Source organism: Papaver somniferum, chromosome 11 (assembly GCF_003573695.1).
Source record: "Papaver somniferum cultivar HN1 chromosome 11, ASM357369v1, whole genome shotgun sequence".
In the NCBI taxonomy this organism is placed as follows: domain Eukaryota; kingdom Viridiplantae; phylum Streptophyta; class Magnoliopsida; order Ranunculales; family Papaveraceae; genus Papaver; species Papaver somniferum.
The window spans coordinates 77,866,755-77,892,561 of NC_039368.1; the positions used below are offsets into that span (position 1 = coordinate 77,866,755).

At 34.9% G+C, this 25,807-nt stretch overlaps 1 protein-coding gene and 1 long non-coding RNA gene across 3 annotated transcripts; both read left to right on the forward strand.

The window, feature by feature from the left end:
• The first annotated feature begins 737 nt into the window (after positions 1–737).
• On the forward strand, positions 738–3,927 carry LOC113321077. 2 transcript variants are annotated; one of them, XR_003346464.1, is made up of 7 exons: positions 738–1,274; positions 1,418–1,456; positions 1,991–2,144; positions 2,396–2,534; positions 2,626–2,761; positions 3,055–3,103; positions 3,532–3,927. It is a non-coding gene; the product is annotated as an uncharacterized LOC113321077 (long non-coding RNA). The 2 variants fall into 2 exon arrangements; XR_003346463.1 differs by having other exon boundaries at positions 2,626–2,663.
• A 7,272-nt stretch (positions 3,928–11,199) lies between these two features.
• LOC113320696 lies at positions 11,200–12,544 on the forward strand. The gene is made up of 2 exons (XM_026568581.1): positions 11,200–11,640; positions 11,754–12,544. Exons 1-2 carry the CDS (start codon positions 11,380–11,382, stop codon positions 12,351–12,353), a joined length of 861 nt encoding a protein of 286 aa, XP_026424366.1. The 5' UTR covers positions 11,200–11,379; the 3' UTR covers positions 12,354–12,544.
• Positions 12,545–25,807: the final 13,263 nt, after the last annotated feature.

Below are 25,807 nucleotides of genomic sequence, written 5' to 3' on the forward strand. Positions count from 1 at the left end.
AAGAACGAGTGAGTATCTTAATAACTTTTTAATCATTTTGAACGACTCAATTTTAATTAATCATATTGACTTATTATATATTTGTACTTTCAGAAAAATATGGCTCGTGGCGAAATTTTTGAAGTCAACAATAAAGTATTTAGTCATGATGAATGCTAGGAACTCTTCAAGGAAAGTGTGTCTGGATTCAACGTTGACCAAGTGTTATGCAATACTCTAGTGTATAGACATGATCATAATAGTATGGTCATAGTATTAAGGAATTAGATTACGAAGTAAAATGTTTATCTTTTGAACTTCGTAGATATGACATAGACATAATCTTGTATATAGTTTTATGATTATGTATATGGGTGTATGGTGAAGATTTCATCCTAGAAAATAATTTTTTACATTTGTTTAAAGGAAGTACATTCATGAAATTGTTTCATGAATCGAAAGGGAAATCAATAAGTTTATTGGTCTGGATATTCATTGCATATTCTTTGATGACCAATATGTGTGAGTTGGTAGAACCAATCTTAACTCGGTTTATGTATCATGGTATAACCGATCACAATACCTAGACTTATGATTTGGTATGACCGGTCCTAGTAATTGGTGTAGCCGATCCTAAATAATCACCATGAGATGGTATGATCGATCCTTGTAACACTAGTGGAAAATAATTTTTTTAAGTCTGATTGGGCTTTATAAAACGTCTTCCTAAGGCTCTCCTAATAGAATGGTCTTTCAATGGTAGTCTATAAGAAAAAATTAGGAAAACTGAATCGAGTACTCGCGGAAGTCGTAATATCATAGGGTAGTTTAGTTAATAGATACGGCTTCGGGAAGGAATACAATTAAAACTGCTAGAGAAAATAGTTTCTATAGTTCTAGATTTGATTTCCTTTTCTCAGACCTGATTCTTATCTCTCGATCTACTTCCTCTTCTCTAACCTAACTATTGCGCCTCTCTATTTCTTCTTCATCTTCTTCTCTTCTATTATGAGCGAAGACAGATTTTCCCCCAAAATTAGTTTATTTATTTCATTGAATTTTTTTTTCAATCGCATGAAGTTAAAGAGAATTGTTGATTTTTCTTCTTCTTCAGAGTTTATACGACTGAATACTACCAAACCCTAACCCTCAATCACTCAATCACACACAATTTTACCTGTTTCATTACCTTCTCAACCAAAAATTGTTCAAACTTAGCCGTATTGCGAACCCTAATTTTTGTTTACCTTCTGAAATCTTATTTTCATTTTACTTTTCATCTGCAGAATTTGAAGGTAATGATCTTCAAACCAGTTTTCCAATTATTCTTTATTATTATCAAGTCCTTCATTAATTGTTCTGTAATTTTTCTTCAACATTCTAACCCTAGATTTCTTTTAAATCTCACTGATAATTGAAAGGTTTTTGATGTTTGCAGATGTTTATTAGTAATTGATGGTGCCCTGACTCTTACAAGGTAAAACCCCTCTATTTTCGTTGAATAGCTCTTATAAGTATCAGATCTGTAATTAACCAACTTGTTCTGTTTATGCTTTCCTTCATTCAGTGATTTTTTTTTTGGTACTATGGTAAGAAAGAAAACTCTATAAATACAAGGTTTCATGTCTTCAGTGTTTCAGTTTGTTTATAAAGTTCAGGGATTTTTTATTTTTTTTTGATGTTTAAATCTCAAGCTCCCGTTCTTGGTTTAATTTCATGCTTAAATGGTTACTCTTCTTTTTAACCGTTTGTTAATGGCTAGCTATTATTCATAAATTAGTATTATTAAGACTTGCTAGAGTGACTAGTAATGCAGAAGCATTGCTTTATTTGGCAGAAAACCGATTTGGAACTTGGTATCTTGATTGTAATGAGCAAGTACTGAGTGAAATTGTTTTGTTTGGTGTGGTTTCTAATCTTCATTTTGATTGATTTCATGGGTGCAGATATTCCTAATCTTCATTTTTATTATCCGTTGGTTTTAATTGATCATTTTTAATTTTCTTTGTAGGTGAACTCACTGGTGCAGATATTCCTGAATGAACAAACTATTGATGTGGTGTGAAATGCAGCTTATTATCACTTGGAAATACCTCATTTTACAAGTATCCAGTTAGCTTGACAGTTATAATTCTATTGGTCATGTGCTTATTTGAGTTCTTAAGGTAATTTTATGCTTAAGTTTACAAATTTGTAACCTTGAAGTTCGGCATTTTAACTGAATCAGGAGTAGTTTTCGAGTTGATCTCTTGATAAGAAATTAGTGATATAGGATACAAGAGCTGATTCTTGATAACTTTCCATTTATTCTTTATTATTGTCAAGTTCTTCACTAGGTTCTTTAATTGTTCTTCGACATTTTAACCCTAGAGTTTGTTTATATCTCACTGATACTTAATGATTTTGATGCTTGCAGATGCTTATTAGCAATTGATTTTTCCCACCAGTAACAATGGAAGTAGGATCATGTTCCATTAACAACATTAACAGTTGCGTCAATAAATGATTTCATATTTAACTATGGCAAAGGAGGTGCTTGTTTTACATGGAATGAGGTACCAGATCGTTTTGCTTGAAAAGGCGTAGTTAGAGGTTCATTATGTTGCTTTCTGGCACGATTAATTATTTTTCTTTGCGTGTTTCCAGATTCCTTCCTCATTGGCTTCTGTCGATGCCTTTCAAAGGTACACCCATCTTTCCAGCGATCCCCTTTGCAAAGCTAGCAACATGTCTTGTACGCGTGTTCGTTGATATATAAACTATATGCTTCTCAAGTGACATGGTATTACGATTGCAGTAGTAACTCTATTTATGGACCTTAACTAATTTCTTGTACGCGTGTCTGTAATTTGAAACATTATGTGATAACATCATTACTCTGTTGCATCTCTGTTGGGTTTGTGTTTCATTATAATAATTTTATTCATTAAGCTATCATTAACCAGTGTGAGATAACTCTTTAGGCAGCCAACTGCCCTTTTCTCAGCTTGTGCTCTTACTTGTCTGTCGTAGGTCGTTCTACACATTTTTTCTCCTGGTATTTGACTCTCATAGATTGTGTTCTTTTCTTCGCAGAATGGCTCTCTTCATCGGCGCAATCTCAATAATCACTGACTTCTGAAAGGTAATGGTTTTGTTAAAGATATCAAGTTACTTTTAAATAAATGTCGGTCAATATTTCAAATTCCAATTTTGTTTGTTGTTGTGGCATGTGGTGCCTGCCCCAACTTGTTTGGGAATAAAAACTTGGTTATTGTTATCTGGAAAGGGTTGATACTTGCTGAGATAATCTACTATTTTGCCGCCACTACATTAGTTGAAGTGGATGATACAGTCACTCTATTTTGCAGTCATTGCAATAGTTTAGTTTGCAGTCATTAGTTGAAGCCGATGAGACAATCACACTATTTTGCAGTCATTACAATAGTTTATTTGCATTTAATTATTTCTTTGTTAGTCACTACAAGTCCTTGTTCAATCTTTATTAGTTTGCATCTAGTTGTCTCTTTGTTAATCTTCACTGGATATTTATGACTTGTTTTGTGCTTTCAGGGATCTGGAAATGCAATAGCAAGCTAATTGACCTATTAGTTTCTTACATGAAACCAAGTGCAGAAGCTTCCTATTTCAAGTGTTGTAGATTCCTCCTCTTCAAAGACACCACCTGACAAGAACTGGAACTATATATGGAGAAGCATTATGGTTACATGAAATTTCACTCATGTTGCCTTCGTAGTTTTTCTATAATGATTTGCTTTTTAGATTTCTGTAAGTTTCGTAAATTGTTTTCAGATTTGGAACTGATTGTAGTTTGTTATTGTGAAATGAAATCAGTATGTTAAGTTTCGCAGATTTAGAACTTGAGTAATCGTAGTTTGTTGGGGATGTGTAATGAATTTAGCGAAAATAAGTTTAATTTTCGGGTTCAATCGAATTTTATTTCAGCTAGAGATTCAGTAATAAAATAACTTTTTTTTGTATAATAAATTAATGAAACTTTTATTTCAGCTAGAGATTCAGTAATAAAATAACTTTTTTTTTATAATAAATTAATGAACCTTCTGCTTCCACCAATTATCAATTATGGGCTGTTCAAGGAAATTGTAATTTGAAAAAATCAAAGAATCTCAAAAGCAGACGTTTGAGAAATAAGACTACAATCTTAGGGCTCCCAAAAGCAGTCCTTTTTAGAGGTTTTAAGTTTTTTTCTGGCATATTTTTTTTGCATTTTCCACTAGTGTAATTGGCGCGACCGATTCTGGTAATTGGTGTGACCGATCATAAGTGTGCGAGACCTATCCTTATAATTGGTATAACCGATCCTAGTGAATGGTGTGACCGATCACAAGTAGATACCATATTTAGGTAGAACCGATATTTATTGGTATAACTGATCTGAACCCATGTATGTGACTTAGTGGGACCGATCACAACTAACCATTGTGACTTGGTGTGAGTGATCACACAGTCGTCTTGAAATTCTGGTAGAACCAATTCTAAACTTGTTTGGAAGTGTGGTAGAACGGATTCGAAGCAAATCCATGTAAATACGAAATAAGGATTTGCAGTGAAAAGATGTCAACATACTTTGAACAGGAGCAGTAACGCTTATCATTTATTATTCAAAGATATTCCTTGGTACTCAAGGTGATCATGTACCGAAATAAATTAAGAATCTTTTAATTAAGGTTTTTGGTTTTATATGCTTTACTTACCAGCAATTAATGCATATCTCTAGAGAATAAAAATTAGTAATGTGCATTTACTAATCGGAGATTTTCTATGAGAGATAGGAAATATTGGACAAGCATTTGTTGGAATTTGGAAAACCGAATTTGGGCATTTATTATATATCTTGAGAATATTTTCGTTTTTGGAAATTCCTTGGTGTCCAAACATCCTTGGTCTATAAATACCTAAGTTTGCATTTCTAGAAAACCATCCTAAGAGACAAACAAACTTCATTTCTTGCTGTTTCTGGTGGATCCGTCTAATAGGAGAGGAAAGTATCCTAATTATATGAGATCTCTTATGACCGCTCGTTTAAATACTTTTGTGGGATCAAGAAGCTCTACGAGTACCGTTGGTGGGAAACTAGATAATTGCAGTGTTATTAGTTTCGATTTGATTTGATTGACTAACGGTTTTTGAAACTATGATTGCACCTAGTTTGTCTATGCTTGAGAATCTTCTCTTCTGATATAAGATTCACTCACACTAGATCAAAGTATCGACAGGATCTTTAGAACTGTTGTTAGATCTAAAGACATCTTGTGATAATTCATTGTTAACAGACTCCGTTCTGTAAATGATTGATCACAAAAGATCCAAGTGGTGTTGTGCAGGTATTTATAGGTAATATAAGATTTGAAGACAAAGAAAAATTCTCATTATTTCTTGTATCTTGTGGATTTAGTGGACAAATCTTGATCGACTGGGATCCAACTAGAATCGGTTTATTTTTGATAGATATGATTGATAGTTGCGTGAGATCGACATTCTCTATATTTCTCTTCGAAATCTATATTTATTGAGCGCGAATCTATAATTGAATATTTTAAAATCTTTAGCAAGATTGATTGGTAACCGAACAGATTCTTCCTTTGCTGTTTGGAATAATATATCGAAGCCTATCAAAGATTCACAAATAAATCTGATGAGAAAATAACTCCTCTGTATAGCCCATTAGACCAAATAAAATAAATTGGTTATTCTAAATCCTCCCTTGTTATCCTTCTCACCGAAAAAGAAAAAGGAAAAAAAAAAAAACTTATTACGATCTCGACGTGAGCTCCTTCTTAGCTTCAAGCTCTAGGACTCTCCAATTGTCAGTTGTTGGTAGATGCTATATTTTGTCATCTACACATATGACATTTTAAATTTATCGATTTGTAATGGTGCATAAAAACCGGCCTTCATTATCATAATATAATAAAGGGTGACTCTCAAGGTAAATTTCTAAACATGGTTAAGCATAACCTATATCAAAGCCTATCAAAGATTCAATCTGATAGAAAATAGCTCCTCTGTAGAGCCTATTAGACCATATAAAATAAATTGGTTATTCTAAATCCTCCTTGTTATCCTTCTCACCAAAAAAAAGAGGAGAAAAACTAAAAATCGTCTATCACCTTCTGCTCGGATCTGGTCCTACTGCGGCCGGATCTGAGCAGATTTATTCACTCTTTTACTTGTTTTTAGTTTACTCGACTAGATTAGGGTTTACTTATGCTTGTCAATTACTTTTTTTAGTAAGTTTTCTCCACTTTCATGGTGGTTTTGTCTCCTCTTTTAAAGAGACCGGTTTATCTCGGTTTTAATGGTCGTTCTTGGGTACTTTTGGATTTAAGATCACTTGAGATGTACCCTAACCACGAGATCTTCATCCTTGTTCTCTTCGGTGGCGGAACCTTCACCGAAATCTTCATCTTTGATTTATTCAGCAACAAAATCTTCATCGGAATGTTCATGTACGATGTTTTTGACGACTGAATCTTCACCACAAGTTTTAAGATATCTGAGAAAATCATCCATATCTTGGGAGTATATCTTTCTATGGAAAAAAATCAAACAAAAATGGTGGGAATACACTTTCAAGAAAACTTATTGTTCCTCCAATTTAATCGGTTCTTATTGATATTTATATTTTTCATACTCTGTTGACTTTTTTTCTTCTCTTATCGGATTTCCGGGTACTGTACATGTGCGATATGGTTCTTTATTTTCTCTTTAGGATCTTTCTAACATTGCAACCTTGACATGCCTTTGACAAAAGGGGTCTTTATCTATTAAGGAAAAAAAAATAGGAAAAAGACAAGATAAAAATAAGTTCCACCTATACATTTTTTTTCTTCATCCGAGTGACTAGTGGAGAATTCAACTCGGGAGTCATGACCATTCACCTAAAGCATATTCATCGAATCGTATAGATACCGATTCAAGGTTACCAACAGAAATGATTGCACCCTGTCCAATTAAGTATTATTCTTTTTATCAGTTTTGTGGTTACGTGTTAAAATTGATGTATCCAGATGAAACGGAAACTGTATTTGGAATCAAAGACAAAAATCTCAGTAGTTAAGACATACTAACAATCAACCTGAAACTATACCATTCCTATTCTTTCTTTCTTTCTTTCTTTTTTTTCCAATGGGATATCATTGTTTATGAGTACTAGCTATGGACATTACCGTGTCAATAGAATTTAGAAATGGCGAACATTATAGAACTAGTAGGACCCTGTAGTTCATCATCTACCCAACATCTTGGAGTACAAAGATTAACTCCACAAAATTTATAATATTCTTCTGCATCAATAAACACTGCAATATTATGTGCAAGGAAAATTTGCTTAAATCAAGTGAAGACTGAAGTGGAACAAGTGGGCCTATAATATGATACCACCTTATCTCTTCTCTACGTGGCAAATTTTCAAACTATCAATGACTATCCATAAAAAATGCTATTCATTTTCAAAGTAGGGTTGAGAATTGAGCCTTAGAATAATGCAAGGCTGTTAATAGAGGGTATCAAATTGTTCAGGTGTGTACCAACCCCTTAACAACCTGTATTATATCCTATATACATATTGATACACTCCCAAATAATTTGATACCCTTATTAACAGTCTTGCATTTGGATCTTCAAATAATCTCAGGATCTAATACTCGGCACTCAAAGTAACATAACATTGTGTTTCAAAAAAAATAAAAAAATAACTGAACATTCGTAATTGGCTAATTGCAGAAGTTCCATAACTTCCGCTGGATACTATTGCGGCATAAGGTAGTCTTTACAATTTTTGCATTATTTTTGAACGTGGAACATTGCAAGATAATAAAAAGTCAAGGAACTATTGACCACCAAAGTTGCTGGGGACTTGAGTACAACTACACACTACCCATGCAGTAATTTTACTAATAGGGGAGGATCCAATGTCATAATTAGGATGACATTCGGTTAACATTTTGGTGTCATTTTCTTTTTATAAAATTTAACGGTGATAAATTTGAATTTATTTTTCTTTTGTGACATACTCCCCAATGTCCCCATATGACACATAAATTTGAATTTATTTAGATTGCACCAAATACTACTAGAGAGTATATACTAGTACAACCGTTACCACGGTGGGAGGACCGACCGAAAAAAAATTCATACCTTATTTTTTTTCAAGTAAAAATTGATATTTTACGAACTAGGTGGCACGAGATCGTTATTTCTTTATAAAGAGATGTAAAACAATTTCTAAAATTGTATACATTTGAAAAGTTAAATTGAATTCAGTTGAAAAATGTCCAGAGATGTAGAACACGATTCTGGCGTCAAAATGGTCGAAATCCGGCCAAAAACGTCACCGTTGAAAGATGACAATTAGTCAAATGGTCAGAATAGTCAAAGGGGAAGAAAGTTACCAAGTCAGCTTTCTTACTGGGTCTTACTCACAAGTTAGAACAGTCGTCGGTTCTGAATTAACTCGTCGACATGAAAACTCAGCCGAGACTCGGCTATTTTCTGAACAATTTACAGTTGTTTTCTTACGACTCCTCCCTGTAAAAGATTCAACCCCTTAACCTCTACCTCAGGTTTTACTAAACTGCCCTTCAACAGTTAAAAGATTTCCAACCTCTGTGTCCTTTTTTCTATCCATTAAATTTACGTGATTACCCTTTATTTTCCAGCTTATCTACGAAACAGTCTGAAAGAAGAAAAAAATTTACGCCTGCATCTTTTTTGAGAGGCATTTTCGGATTTTCAAGTATACACGACCCAAAAGAAGTGAGCACCAAAAAGAAATCCAATTTTTTTGTATCTTCGCTCGGTCGGAATTATGTCTAGTTCTATATCGGTTTCATATTTCATTGGTACAAGTGATGAAGCCAACTAGGAAATTTTGGGTATGGGAGTTAGAGCTGGAAAACAAGCCAAAACCCGCGGATTTACCCGGCCCGACCCGTGAAAAACCCGCACCCGGCTCGGCTGGTGTCTAAACAAGCCGGGTTAGAGTTGGAGAAATGCCGGCTTGTGAGTAAACAGGTTAACCCGTCCCGGCCCGTAAATCTGCGGGTTCAGCTTGTTAACCCGTTTAGAAAGTTTCACAAACATGTATCAGCGTCATCTAGTAACACCCGTCATCTAATGTCACCATCTAATGACACGAAACCAGAAAGATAAAAAGAATGATACGGTTTTATTGTTTTCTCCTCCACTTTATCTCTCTTTTTTTGAGTTATTTTACCAACTTCTTTTTCTTCTTTTCTCCATGGAAGTCTTTCAGAGAAATAAGAAATTTCAATGGCGTAGAGAGATAGCAAAAGGAGAGGAATTCGAGAAAAAACGGAGTAAAGGATTAACGGATGGGTTGTATTTGGTATAACAATGATTGGATCAGGGTTTATTTTTCTCCAAAATAGAATTAGGGTTTTTTTTGTGATTGAATTAATCACATGAATTCGCTTGTGTGAATTTGTTTCTATGAGTAGGTTTCATGTTAATTTGATTTCAGGTAGAGGAAGTTGATTAAAAAGATTAAGATTGAAAAGGGTCTTGTGGTAAATAAGTTTGAAATAGGTGAAGGGGAAATTTCCTGTTACTGTGAGAAGGTTTAAGAGAAATCGTGTTCTTGCTTGTTTTTCTAAGTTTTTATTGAATTATTTCCCGATTAGATTATACTGAATCTAGGTATTGATTAACGTTTGAGAGAAATCGATTAGTTTAGATCTTCAGTGATTCTGTAGAGTTGATTTATGTGTGTTTTTGGTTGATTTGAATCTTCGTTTAGAATCTTCGTGTTAAAATTGATTGGAATTTGATTAATTTTTATGTGTTTTTGGTTGTTTTAGAATCGAGTATTGGAGATAAGACTAAGAAATTTTGTTTCAGGTAACATAAAGTTCTTTTTTCATTTGTCTGACTCTAAATCATATCTACTATCACTAGTTGAATTTGGATTATTGAGTGTTGGTGATGCAGTGTCTTGGTGTCACTGGTCGAATTGAAGGTGTTGCACAGTTGCAAGTTATGGAATTGAAGTGTTGGTGATTGACTGATTGTCATGGGATGATTTGCATGAGTCTGAGTTTAAGAAAAGAACGCAACTGTGTATAGAGTTCTTGTTGCGGTTGAAGCAATAATGGGTTGAGCTGAAATGGAGTGATTAGAATCATTAGATGTATTTTAGGTGTTACAGATGCAGGGAAGGATTTGAAAAGGATTTGTGTTTGATCCTTGTAATAATTGTGTTTTATCCTTTTAATTTGTCATAAATTAACTTAATTAAATTTTAATTTGATTTTTAATTAAACAAGTCAGGTTACCCGTAAGCCCGCAAGCTTTACCCGTTACGGGCGCGGGTTGAAGAAATGACGACCCGTGAAGAATACCAACCCGCAAGCTTTGACCCGTGTTAACCCGTAACCCGCGGGTTGGTAACAAGCCAGCCCCGACCCGCCCATTTGCCAGCTCTAATGGGAGTAAGTGATTGTGGTGCTTAATTGGAAGCAAGATTTTTGAGTATATTTTTTCTTCCGGAGTGATTTTGATGGGATTTTGTTGCCCATCCAAGTGAATGCTTAACGTTTTTTTTTTCCTCGCCTCATTATTTCTTCCCTGTTTTTCTTATTTTTCTTTTGTGCATACAAGAAAGAGATGGCGAATACCAAAGAGAATGCTTAGCCTTTTCCCGTGGCGAAAATTAGGTTTCAATCGTAAAAATGTTTGGAACTTAAACTTTTAGAAAATGATATACTGTAATAATACTAATCCCCCGATAAAAAGGACATAACATGCACCTTCGATCTAGAAGGATATATACGTAACTTTAACTCTGTAGTGGATAGACTTGCTAATGAACATGCAAGATAATAGCATATCCGGTCCCGGCGGCGGCTTGGCCTCCTGGATTCTAAATTAGTGTGGTCTTGACTTAACAACGGCAGACTTTATCATCTTTTAAAGTTTTACTGCAGTAATTTTACTCCGGTAAACTCGGAGGAAGAGAAAATATTGGATCCATTATTTTTAGATAGAGACAATCGAGAGAGAGAGATACAACGACACAGTCACATTGCGTGGCTCTGATATAAAAACGGAAAGGCTCCACATAAAATATTTGTACCAAAAATACAATAAAATAATAAATGGTTAGATGGTGACCATAGCGTCCATAAATGCCCCACCAAATGTCTCTACTCTTACACTCCACTCGCTAATAATTTCACATCTCCATCGTTCCATTTTCTTCTTCTTATTCCTTTTCATTTCATCACCACCACCACCACTACTTAAACACCTTTTCTCTCTTTAATTCAATTTATTATTAATTTCCAACTCCTAAAATCTCACTCCACCATCTCTCTATAGGCATCTAGTTCTCCCACTCTAAGACAACTAGCTAAAGCAATGGTAGACTGTCATCACTCACCACATCTATTAGGAGCCATGGATAGATTATGGTTTCAGCAAATAATATTGTCACCTCCTGTTGAACCAATTCAACATCCTCCTGCAACCAAAACTAACTTTAAACCACTGCCAGAGACCCCTCCGACATCCGACTGTATAATGTGTACAAATTCATCCCCAAATCTTGAATCAACTCTTCTTGATCATGAACCTCTCTCAACTATTTCAGATTCTTCTCCAAATTTGATCTCTATCAAGGTAACAATTTTACTCTTGTTTTCTTGTATAATTTTCTTGATAGTCATGCTTGAGGTCAGAGGTTCGTAATCTTCATAATTTAATTTATTTTCTCGTTCTTGCCATTCTTGTAGGATTCTGATGACTTGGAGAAGGAAAAAGATGAAGAAATGAAAATGGATAATTACAAGATGAAAAGGCCAAAGAGATTAAGTTTACTTGGGAGTAAAACAAGAAGTAGATTATCATCACCTTCATTACAACATACACTGCCAACACATATAACAAGAAACAGAGTAATTGATGTTCATGGCAACATCATAACATCATCACCATCAATGAGTAAACTAAGAAAAACAATGAGTTGTAAAAGTCTATGGGAATTAGAATATGAAGAAGTAAAAGGTTTTATGGATTTAGGTTTTAGATTTGATAAAGAACAAATTTGTCCAAGAATGATGAGTGTCATTCCTGGTTTACAAAGACTTGATTCACTTGAATTTCAAGAACTCATATCATCATCTACATCAACATCATCACTTCAAGAAGAAAACGAAGAAGAAGAAGAAGAAGTTGTTGAAAGACCTTATTTATCAGAAGCATGGTTGATCAAGAAGCCTAATTCTCCATTACTGAATTTAAGAATGCCTCATGTTACAGCTTCAAATGATATGAAAAATCATCTTAAATTTTGGGCAAGAACAGTTGCTTGTGCAGTTCAATTAGAGGTCTGATCTGCGGAACTATAATTACATATAATCAATTTTTCTACTGAACGGACAGAAGTTACGGAGACTCATGTCGTATGTAATTAATGGTGTTTCTGTTACTAGGTACTGATAAATTTGTCCTTGAACTCGAAGAGGGAAAGGAAGACGAGTCGATAAATAATAATGGAATTTAATTGTTTTTGGTCTTTGATTTATTAGATGTTTTTGGTTCCAAACTAGTATGCTTACAATTGCTTTTGCAATGACAATTGTCAAAAAAAACAACAAATTGATATCTTCTGATAAATGGCGTGGCATAGGGCTAGATTTGAGAATGAGCTTCACGTGGCATGCTCGATTAGAAAATTACCATCACCCAAACTCATTTTTGAAATGAGCACCATGCCAGGATACTCTCAGACTTGGCCAATGTACCAGTTGTCTAATACTTATAAGCATGTGGGCCAAACAATAGAAAAGTGGTAAGAAAAGTGGTAAGAATAGGAAGACGCACACAATAGAAATTTATAAGTATTTGGGTCCGGATCCTATGTGCCTAAAGGACGGTGAAAATAATTTTGGGAGCTAATTGACAAATGCCATAGTCTTCCTTCAACTCACGATTTAGACGCACACATATATCCCCTCTCGATATCAATCTGCATTCTATTAATAAAATCATGACGGTATATGTTTAGCATCAATGTTCAACAAGAATGGCCGAGAAACACAAAGATATATGCTGGTCTAGAATAGAATTTATCTCTGACGAAAAGAACAAAGAGGAAGGACAGGTCGACAATGCAAGCTATGCATGCAACATAAACAGAATGCAAATGCGACCAAGAACGTGAATTTGTCCAACTGGTGGTCCAAATGGAATTAGCAAGTTGTTGTTTGGAAACAAAGCAAGAGAAAGACAAGACCAGCTGCAGCACAATACATTCCAAAACAAGAAGTGACACTTATTCCTGGGTGTAAGTAAATTTCATTCCAAATTGTCTGGTTTAGGTGCATTTATTACAAGTGAATCTTAGCTAGCTGTGTCTCCAAAATAATATTCCATTCTCAAATTCGCTTCGATCACATAGACATCGTTGAGATTCCGGTTCGGCTGCGATGGGCATGAGGCACATAGAATTTTCGGTTTTTCAACTTCCAAAATCTGTATGTGAAAATTGGAAATATTCTGAATGGGCTGTTCACTTGTTGTAAAGTATAAAGATAGAATATCCACCAAAAATGTTTATGGAGAATTGGAGATTTCTATTCAGGGATTATTACGTGTGTATTACTAATACTTTAACTTACTGTAACAAGGCACCAACATATTGGAGTGGAACAAATGAACTTGAAGATGGACCACTTGACAGAATTTGGGAAGAAAAGAGAGAACACGAATTGAGAACCATTTGACATTGTGGCACTAACACACTATGTATCAACACATAGGTGTCAAGGAGATGAGGGTGAAGCCGTGAAGATGTGGATATGGACATCAACCACTTGGTTTAAATCATATGGACGCGAGTAAAGGAAAAACTCCACACGAGCTTAATTACTTTTATCGTACACTAACTTATCACTAATCAAGATTTTATATGTCACATTCAGGTAGACTTTTATTTCATTTCTGTGATCATGTAAATTCGCGTTCGAGATATATTCTGAAGGTTGGGCAGTATTCCGCAACATCTGGATACAAGGAACCCATCACCAACCAACACCCAAGTTCCTATGGGCTCGACTACGTCCATCAACAACAGTACAGCTTTTCTTGGACCCTCGACAACCTAATCCAGATCCACACAGCATCGATCCCCGTTACAACTCAAATCCAGAGATTGAGTAATGTTATTGTGATTTCTTGGCATTCTGATTCAACTGTATTTGAATCTTGTAATAGTTTTTCTAGTAGATTAATAAATAAGAAAGAAGACAAAATTAATGAACCCCATATAGATTCCTTGTCATCGAAAACCAAAACGAATAAATATAAAAAGAAAAAAGATGGTTAGGTTAGATGGAGAGATCAGATGCTTTATTGATCTAAAAGACTACCATCACATCAAAAGAAAACAAAAACAACAACAAACAAAGGTTTTTTTTTTTTTTTTCCTCAACTAAATTAAGGTTAGATGGCAAGATTAAGTTAGTTTGTGTGATTAATCATAGCGTCCATCACTAATCAATGATGCAAACCTAGAAAATTGGCTTGAAATATGCGTGGTAGCTTGTATCGCGGTATGATGATGCCGTGTCTCCGTGATGGTGGTGCTGCTTTCATGGTGCTCTTTACGAGTCCAAGGTAATGATGCAGCGGCTGCTAGAGTTTCGATGGGTAGTCGGGATGGTCTGGTCTGTTTTTCTAGGTTTAGAGTTGGACTTGGGCCTTGTTTGTATTTGACGTTTGGACCGTGTTTGCGATGTGTATATGATGTATCGATCCTCTTATATCGGGGTTTGCGTGGGAGACTGGGAGTGTCAATTGTCTTCATTGGAGTTATTATTATTGTTCACTAGAAGTTTGTTGGGCGTTGGTCTCTTGTGCCCTTATACGTTGTCAAGAATTTGGAGTCCGTGATTATTCGTGGAGCCTAATATTCTGGAAGGAAAAAAAAAGCGCATAACCTCAAAGTGCTTAGAGCATCTCTAATACAAGGTGTAAAAAATTCTATGTGGTTTTTTAATTTAGTCCTTCTATTTATGGAGTCTACACATAGAATAAATACATGACCCCACATCTAAAAAACTATCTTCAACAGTAAAGAAAATTTTAAGTAATATAGTGAAAAATATGACGTGGAGGTGGAGCTGGAGGTGTAGATAACACTTTCTTGAACACCTTCATATTTAGTAATTGGTCTCTACTGTTAGAGATGGATTGTTTGTGAACTCATGTTTATATAAACTAACGAATGCAAGTTTGCAAACCGTGGCTATAAAGTTCATAAACCGATTCGAGTGAATCAAATCGTTTTTGCTTCAATTCTGTCTTGTGTAGTTACATAAGATTTCCTTGCAATTGAACAACTCTCTAACTAGTTCATTTGAGTCATTTGAACTAGTTATGGTGAAGAAGAGATTGGGTCATATGAAAGTGCTTATATGGCTAACCATTTGGTTAATTACTATTGAACCAACAAATGTACATGTTTGGGTACGGTTACACAAACCTAAAATCGTACATTTCATTTATGTGTAACAAGCTAGGTTTTTCGATCTAACGGTTGAAAGATATTAGCTTGAATCTAAATCAGGTTTTCATCTAACGGTGAATATTTAATGCTTTGTTACCAAGCTAACATTGATTGCAAACCCTGATTTGAAAGGCTATATAAAGGAGAACTCTAGCAACTGGGAAACCTAATCCCCACACCTTCTATGTGATACTAGTTACATAGCTAGAGTCGATTCTCCTTTAACCTTTGGTTTCTTCTTCTAAACCAGGTTAACGACTTAAAGAATTCATTGGGATTGTGAAGCCAGGCCGATGCTACTTTCTCGTAGTTGTGTGATCTGATCTTGCATATTCTATCGTACGAGTACAAATCAAGGATTGGCTTGAGATTAATATTTCTGATAGGCAAGATATAAAAAGTAATCACAAACATCTTCGTCTCATCGTTTGTGATTCCACAACATATTCTTTCGTCGCGTCGATTAAGGTTGTTGTGAGGTGATTGATAATACTAGGTTGTTCTTCGGGAATATAAGTCTGGATTATCAATTCGTTCTTGTTCACCTTGATTTATCAAACGACGGAACAAAAACTCGTAGGTACTTCTGTGGGAGACATATTTATCTATTACTATAGACTTTATGTGTGATACAGATTTGTTTATTAAAGTTTTCGACTTTGGGTCGTAGCAACTCTTAGTTGTGGGTGAGATCAGCTAAGGGAATCAAGTACGTAGCATCCTGTTGGGATCAGAGACGTAGGAGCATAACTGTAACTTGGATCAGTGTGAGATTGATTGGGGTTCAACTACAGTCCATACCAAAGTTATTTTGAAGAAGGCTAGTGTCTGTAGCGGTTTAATACAGTGTGTGTTCAATCTGGACTAGGTCCTGGGGTTTTTCTGCATTTGTGGTTTCCTCGTTAACAAAATTCTGGTGTCTGTGTTATTTCTATTTCCGCATTATATTGTTTATCTTTATAATTGAAATATCACAGGTTGTGCGTTAGGATCAATCAATTAGAATATCCCACCTTTGATTTTTGATTTAAATTGATTGCCACTTGGATATTGGTCTTTGGTACCATCCAAGTTATCTCTCTTTGATAAAGATTCGCAGATTTTTATTTGCTTGAGTATAGATCAAATCGAGAGATTGAGATATAAAACTCCTTGATGTAATTTTATCTAGATTGAGTCTGACTGTCTAGTTGATTCTCTAAGAAAGTATATTGGAGTTTGTCCATACAGATTGCTAAGCGAAATATTGGGTGTGGTTGTTAGACCCCCACTTTTTCACTAACAACTTTAAAAATCACCATATCAATTGTTAGAGAATGCTCAGTTGAAACCACAAGTTTTGCTATCTCAAGCTTATTTTCAATGTTAGGTGATCAAAACTATTTCTTGATTTCTAGTCTACTAAGTCAAGTCTCGTATTATGTTAGAATTTTGGCAGTTAAGTATCAGACATCACACTCGAAGGCTGAAGATGAAGACATTTGGAAAACTTCTTTTATCAGGTATATGAAGACTGAATCATTATATTTTACTCACTATCTTACCATTCTATCTGTTGAGACTATGTCGCATGACTTCTGGTAGATTTACAAAGAAGAAGTTTCGAGTCAAGCTTTTCTTGTTAAAAATATCGAAATATAATTCAGGCATAGATGTTCAAAAGACCTTAACAATATTAGTTCGAAATAATTTATTGTTTAAAAATCAATGATCATTTGAAAATCGTCCATATAAGTGATTTAATCATTTGGGAATGTTTCAAACATCGGAACAAATAAATTCATGAACTTATAACATTTCTGCTCAGGTTAGGTTGGAAAACCATAGATATCTGATATTAGAAGTACAGGGAAGGTTGGCGAACCAGTTCGCAAATAACAAATTTAGTTGGGAACAATTCATGAACCATGGTGAACTGATTTTTTGGTGTTGGTATAAAAGATTAACGTTGGCGAACCTAGTTGGCGAACTGTGTCCATCTGAGTTCACACCGAGTACGGTTGGCGAACCTAGTTCGTAAACAGTGTACATCTGAGTTCTCGGAAAACCTGGTTCATGAACCGTATCCCTGACTCGTGAACTTTAGCAATATGGTTCAAGAACCGTTTCACCAACGGTCCCAGTAGAATCAAATGCTCAAAGACCTATTTTTTAAATATGTTTAACATTACTATGACTCTCTTAAACACTTCTAAGACTTCATTAATCACTAAAAAACTTTTGTGCGTGCATCATGATTAAACTCTTGAGTGTTTAAATGAACATCAGCTTGCTCTTAGTTCGAAAGGCATATTTGCCAAATCAGAACGGTCATTATACACAGTTTTGTAACAGAACCACTGTGTATATTCTTTCATTATATTTTTAACGTTGATTTATATGTTTTAATTGAAACCCTAATTAGATTTTTATCTAAACAAATAAAATGTTTGCTTGATTTTAAAGTTATCTTAGCTTGAATTCTAAGCAATCCTCAATATTGAAAATCTATAAATAAAGATGCCCTTTCAACTGGGAAATTCAATCCCTGACACTTTGTGTCCTAGTTGATAGCTAGATCCTCCTTTATGAATATTGGTTTCTCCGATAAACATAATTAGGTTTATGACTAAAGACTTCGCTTTTGGGATTAGTGAAGCCAGGTCCGACTATCTTTACCTTAATAGTTCGTGTATCATGATCTTGCTTTTCAATTATCGAGGTTTTCGAGATCTCTTTCAGGCAAGATAGATAAAATTCGTAAAGTTCTCTTCGTCTCAGACTTTGTGATTCCTCAAGATAGATATCTGGAAATTAATCTTAAGTGATTTTTTGAAGATTGTTCTTGAGAGGTGGTAAAAGATCCATGCTTCTCATCTGTGTGAGTATAACTGTTCCGAATTGTGATGTTTGCTAACTTTGTCTATTGCAAACATCTTACGAAGCCTTGATCTTTGATCTAAAGGAAAATACAATAGGCTTATCTGTTAGAGGAAGATTGATATCAAAAGTCTTTACTTAGGTTGAAGCAACTCGGAGGCTGTAAAGGACGTCAGTTAAGAGAATCAATTGCGCAGAGCCTTGCGAGGTTCAAGAGATGTAAGGAGCGCGATTGTAACTGATTCGCTTGGAGAGTAGATTTGGTCTCAACTACATTCTAGTCTGAAGTCTGATAGATGGCTAGTGTTTGTAGCGTCTTAAATTATACATTTTGGTGTTCAAATCTGAGCGAGGTCCTGGGGTTTTTCTGCAATTGCGGTTTCCTCGTTAACAAAAATTTTGGTGTCTTGTATTTTTTCCTTTTCCACATTATATTGTTTCCCATTATTATAGGATTTATGCAAGTAGTGCATATTCAATCTTAGTATAAATATGCATCTAATTGTGATTGATTACGAGACTTGTTTCTTGTAAAATTCGTATCTTGAAAGATAGATAACAAGTTTATTACTTGGCAGAATTCCGATTAGATTATTTGGATACGACTAGATTGACCTAGGATATTTATTTTTGAGATCGTCCCAGTATTGTTCTTAACAATTAGGTTCATGGACTCCTTAGTCTATATTACTGATTGAGAATACATGGAGATATAAACTATATGTACATATTATCAAGGATTGTTAAGTTGGTCTACTTGAAATTGTATCAGGTTTTATCCATACAGGTTGACGAATGAAAACGTTGGTGGTGTGTTTGGTACCTCCGCGTTTTCAATTGGTATCAGAGCATTCAAACACGATTAAACTTAACAGGTCTATGTTTGTGGAAATCTGAATTACACACAAGAGTGCAATCTCGATCAACATACCACCAGCTTTCGATGGAACAAATTACTTATGTTGGAAAATTGTTATGCGATCTTTCTTACAAGCTCATGATTTCAATACATGGGTTCTTATTGTAACAAGATAGAATACTCCAATGTTCGGAGAAGGAGCAGTTATTCCAAAAGATATAACTACATTTAACGATGACGAAATCAGTAATGCTAAATAAAACTATGATGGTATGATTGTTATTATCCATGCCATAAGACAAGATTTTTAACATCATGTGTCTACATGCACTAGGCCGAAAGACGCTTGGGTTATACTAGAAACCGTATTTGAAGGGAATTCCGTAGAGAAAGAAGCAAGGCTTCAGAACCTAACTTCTGATTGGGAAAACCTTCGTAAGGATGATGAAGATTCGTTTGAGGAATTTAATCACAAATTTTCAGAAATAGTGAACGCTTACCATGCACTAAGAAAAACCATTCCTGAAAGGGATATTATGATGAAAATTCTGAGATCTCTACCAGCTCGATATGTGTCTAAGAAACATGCCATCACTGAAAGAAACAATCTTGCTACTTTTTCCAGAAGCACTCTGGTCGAAAATCTAAAGATCTTTGATCAGGAACAACAAACAAAAGATGATAAAAATATTGCCTTTAAAGCACTTAAGAACACTAAAGTTCTTTTAAAAAAATGAAAGTGTTGGGAACTCTGAGAAAGACCTTGTTCCAGAAAGAACTTTAAGAACACTATAGTTCTTAAAGTTCTAGGAGCACTCTGAGAAAGATCTTGTTCACGAATTATCAGATGAAGATCTTGAAAATTCAGTTTCTCTCATTACAAGACAGTTTAGAGATCTTCTCAAGAAGATAAATAAATGATTCTGAAGAAAACTTCCATCATCATCAGCTAAGCCACATGATCATATTTTCTCCAAAAAGGTGAATAACAATAGTGATGATGAGGATATGCACCAGTACTTCAAGTGTAGAGGTTTCGGTCACTTTACTAATGAGTTCCCAAATCGAAGAATATACACTAACAACAAGAGTGTTGCTGCAACTCTTGATGAAAATATTGATCATTATGATTCAAAAGAAGGGGATAGTTCAAGCATAGAACTTGTGGTTGAAGTAGCTAATAATGATAGTAGATATAATTACACCGGTCTTGAAAAACTCTTTGAAGATCATTCTTCAATAACATTTGAGGATATTATGGATTTTTCACTTTCTAATGAAAATTCAACTGTTGATTCAGGAATATCTCAAGTGTGTCTATCAACTGAAGTCAAAAGTGCCCCTGTACCTTCCTTCAACCAAACATGTCCTTACTGTACCACTGAAGGTCACGAGCGTAAAAGGTGTTTCAAGTACAAAAAAAAGTAAGGTATGTCAACAAATTCCAACGGAGGGCTAGTCGATTGACAAATGTTTTTAAACTCTTCCGAATCCAAACCCGACTAAGGTATATAACTTTGTTTCTCCTTTTTCTCCTAAAAGTGTGATTGTCTCTAAGTGAAAGGATAATAAAAGAAAGAAGAGATCAAGATCTAAACATTCAGTAAAAATAGATATTGACAAACCTGTATGGGAATCGAGAGGTGAGCTTATACATGGTCATCCCAACAAAAATTAATTTTGTTAAAAGCGTGTATTATTGTCTTGTTAGAGCATTGCTTGGTTGAACTCACCAAGCGTTGGTATATCAAATTTCGTTGTCATATTTTAGTGAATCAAAACTCATGTTAAGAGTCGCTTGATTATGTACTAGAGTTAAACTTCGTATAGGTTAGCTTGAAAGTATTAGGATATGAGACATTACAAATACTGCGAAGTCTTGAAGATGTGAAGAAGCAAGGAGATACAACGACAACAATCATCCTTCCACTTGAGGTTAGTGATATTTGACTTGAACTATTTCATTCCCTAACGTATCCTTCAAGTCTTGCATATTGGAAACATAACTTTTCGAAGCATATTTGAACTCTAGATAGACATAGTATTAAGGAATACAATACGAGGTTTATTGCTTAACCATTAAACTTTGTAGATAAGACATCGTCATAATCATTTGAATGTTATTGTGATTATGTATGGGTATAAGGTGAGGATTCCTCTTTTGTCTTTGTTACTGGTGTAGCCGCCTATCGGAGAGGAGAGTAATCTAATTAGGTGAAATCTCTTACGGCCGCTCGTTTTAAAGTCTTCTTTAGGATTGAGAAGCTCTAGCACGACCCGTTGGTGGGAAACTAAATAATTGCGGTTTATCTTTGTTTTCAATTGATTTGATTAACTAACGGTGGTTGAATTCTGATTGCACCTAGTTTGTTTATTCTTGAGAATCTTCTCTTCTGATATAAGATTCACTCAAACTACTTCAGAGTTTCGACAGGGATCTTTAGACTGTTGTTATTTCTAAAGACGATCTTGTGATAATCCATTTTTAACAAACTTCGTTCTCTGCGTTATTGATCACAAGAGATTCAAGTGATTGTGCGCAGGCGTTTATTGAAGATTTAAGAAGATTTGAAGACAAAAAAGATATTGAAGATCTGACTTGGGTTTTATAATCTTTGGTGTGCACAATACTTGTTTGGGAAAAGAGGATCCAATTAATAATCGGTTTATCCTTGTGGTAGATTGATTGATTAATTGAGTAGATCGGCATCAACATGATTCTTCGGATTAAAGGTGTTGTTGGCTTAATCTTAATCGATTACCTTTGGGTGATTGAACATAAGATAGATCTAGACCCGACGAAAGAGTTTACGTTGAGATAAACGGAAGAGCCTTTTTCTGACTCATATCACTTGGTTGAATAGAGTTGATACCAAACAGATTTCTTGTTCCTTTACTGTTTGGAATACGAACCAAAGAGATTGTTCCAAATACGTGACTTATTCACAAGTCGGAGGTGTGGGAATACAGACGGAACTAGGTATACTATAGAGTTAGGTACTTGGTCTCAACTATACGAAGTTAGGTGTAATTTTGTGTAGCGGCTTAATCCTGAGAGTATTCAATTATGGACTAGGTCCCCGGTTTTTTCTGCATTTGCGGTCTCCTCATTAACAAAATTTTGCTGTGTCATTTACTTTTATTTTCCGCATTATAATTGTTTTATTATAATTAAAATAAATTACACAAACGTTAATTCCTATTTACTTGAGAATCAGTCCTATTGTGTTTGGTTAAGTCCGAACCTTTATATCAAGTAAATATACTTCGTTGTTGTATTTTCTCGATCGCGTATCCGTAGACGATCACACAAAGTGTGAACCGATTAGTTGTATTGTCTCGACTCAGTCCATAAAAAATCACTTTCAGAGAAAGGACTTATAGGTAGGAAAAGTTTTAGCTTGAGGTATATTTGGGTACCCTCTCCTTTTCAATTGGTATCGGAGAAGGAAAACACGAAAATATCTAACAATCTGTGTATGGTGCGATCCAACCTATAAGAATTGAATCTAATGAGTGATGAAGTTAACGTAAAGCCAGACATCAAGAGTTGTGAATTAACACTTGATGATGGCATATACGATTCAATATCTGAAGAATCATCTCTAGAGATTCTACTAGACAAGTTAATCTTGTTAATAATGTAGAAACCGATGACGACTGGAAAATACGTCTACAAGAAGGGTTAGATGAAATTTCCGATGATGATGACTCAGATTTTGAACAAGAAGTAGAAGAGGATATCTCAGAATACTCTAAACTGCTGGAACTTTTGAAAAATGAAAAGCTGAGAACTTCAGATTTTCTTGGTTTTATAACTCCTCTTTGTCGTGAGAACAAGAAATTGAAGAAGGTTTTTCAAGGATATTATATTAGTTACCAAAACCGTGATTATCTTCTTAAAGATCGTACAAACGATCTAAATTCTAAGAAATTAGAATGTGAAAATATTCGAAGAGAAATGTTTTTGTCGGAAAAGAAACGTGCTGAATCGGAAGCAATGTTTAGTTCTCGACAAGTACAGGGTCTTGAAGAAAAATCCAGTGCTAGTCTCTCTCAAACTAATTTGCTAGAGAAAGAGTGTGATATTGCTCTTGAAAAAATTCATTTGTTGGAAGAGAAACTTGTTTAATCTGATGCAGGGATTAACTCTCAACAAAGGAGTTCTGAAGAGAAAGAACGTGTATATCTCTCACGAGAAAAACACCTTGAGGATGATCTATCCGGTGCTCTTGATAAAATCAAGATGTTGGAAGAAGAAAATTTGGAACTGAAAAAATCCAATGAAAGCTCAAAAAAGTTAACCTAAATGTTAGAAGCAAGTAGAAATCATCGTGATACACGAGGATTGGGCTATAAGGGAATAGATGCTTCAAATATTAGCAAAGAGGTAAAAAAATTTAAAGCTACAAATTCTTCTCAATCAGAGGCTTCCACTGATGACAAAGATGCTCATATTTCTTGTAAAGAAGAGAAGTCTGTCAAGAAGGCAACAATGTTGAACAAGGATAAGAAGAAGAAGAAGAATAAAATTCTTCAAGCTCCAATGCAAGAGGATCCACAAAAAGGTAACATTAAAACTCATACTTCATATATTTATACTAAGCATTGTTATTATTGTGGTAATATAGGACACTTGCAATGGGGATGCAAAGTTCATAAGATGCAAGATGCACTTTCTTTTGTATCAAATGAATTGGCTAAGTTTGCTCCTCATAAGAACTCAGATCGTTATTGTCCTAAGTTTAGGAAAAAGAATTATTGTGATGATAGTTCAGATTTTTCATATCACTCGACAAGGTCATCTCACAAGAAACCCAATTACAAAAAGAGAGATGACTATTTAAATGCAAAGACAAGATCTGATGTTCCAAATTGGAGAAAGGATGTTTCGCAAAGTATTCAAAAGGGAAATGATCCTAATGGTATGAAGGAGAAAGCTGCTCCTGCGAAACCCAACTCTAAATGGTTCCCTAAGTCCTCCATAGCCAAGAAGGGACCAAAAGTCAGTCACAAGAATGACTCTCAGCTATTAATTATTGGGTGACAATAATTACAAGAGTCTTCTTGAAAGCCTAAAGAAAGACATTATGTCTGAAATCTCTTGTACTAGTAAAGGTTGTGATAATGACTCTCTTAATCACAAGTCAAGAAAGAAAAACAAGAGATGGAACAAGAGAAAACAAACCAAGCAAGAGGTCAAGAATGATGATTCTATATTACTCACTTGTGACGAACAAGACAAGGATCAACTTAACACAACCTAGTTGTGTTAGAATGTGCATGCTCACCTTAGTGCTCAATCTTTTTAAAGTTGAGGAAGCACATGAAAAACTGAGCACATGATCTCTCGATTATTATATGACTAATTAACATCTTCAGGGAGATTTATCTTCTATACTCATACTTTATCTATCTATATTTGAGATTTTGATAGAAACGGTAATTTTGAGTTGATGATGTTGATATCTACTGATCATATATGTGTATCTCTTGCTTTTGTGGTCAAAACAAGCCAAAAATCACTAAATTCGGTCATCGTATGCAAAAGTTATGTCGAAAACAGTTGAGTGTTGTGATTTGTCACAAGTTTCGACAGGGGTCTTTAGACTGTTATTAGTTCTAAAGACGATCTTGTGATAATCCATTGTTAACAGACTCCGTTCTGTGCGTGATTGATCACAAGAGATTCAAATGATTGTGTGCAGGCGTTTATTGAAGATTAAGAAGATTTGAAGACAAATAAGATATTGAAGATCTGACTTGGGTTTCATAATCTTTGGTGTGCACAATACTTGTTTGGGAAAAGAGGATCCAATTAATAATCGGTTTATCCTTGTGGTAGATTGGATTGATTAATTGAGTAGATCGACATCAACACGGTTCTTCGGATTAAAGGCGTTGTTGTCTTAATATTAACCGATTACTTTTGGGTGATTGAACATAAGATATATCTAGACCCAACGAAGGAGTTTATGTTGAGATAAACGGAAGAGTCTTTGTCTGACTCATATTACTTGGTTGAATAGAGTTGATACCGAACAAATTTCTTGCTCCTTTAATGTTTGGAATACGAACCAAAGGGATTGTTCCAAGTACGTGACTTATTCACAAGTCGTATTCAAAAGCTTTTCAAGAGAACAATCAACAGATTCAAAAGCTTTTCAAGAGAAGACGAGTAACAGTTTCGATTTGCTAACCAGTCAACTGACTGAGTTACTTCAAGCTTCTAGAGGCAACAATAGCGATCCAAAAATTTTGGGTATGCCTGGATTTACACCACTAGGGGGTAACAATCAATTTGGTCACAACTTTGTGGGAGAAACATCTTTTACTAGACAACAACGTACTCCAAAGCTTGATTTTCCTAAATTTGATGGGGAGAATCCGCGTGGATGGGTTCAAAAGAGCGAGAGGTATTTTCAAATCCACAATACCGAGGAACATCAGAAGGTCAGTGTGGCTTCCATTTGCCTTGAAGGTAAGGCTGATAAGTGGTTTCTTAATTTTCAAATTGGCAAACCTTTTTTATCATGGAGGGAGCTAGCAGAGGGTGTGTG

Coding starts and splice junctions, on each gene's coding strand:
- LOC113320696 (XM_026568581.1), top strand. CDS start 11,380: ATGGTAGACTGTCATCACTCACCACATCTATTAGGAGCCATGGATAGA. Junction 11,641..11,753: donor CAAATTTGATCTCTATCAAG/GTAACAATTTTA, acceptor CCATTCTTGTAG/GATTCTGATGACTTGGAGAA.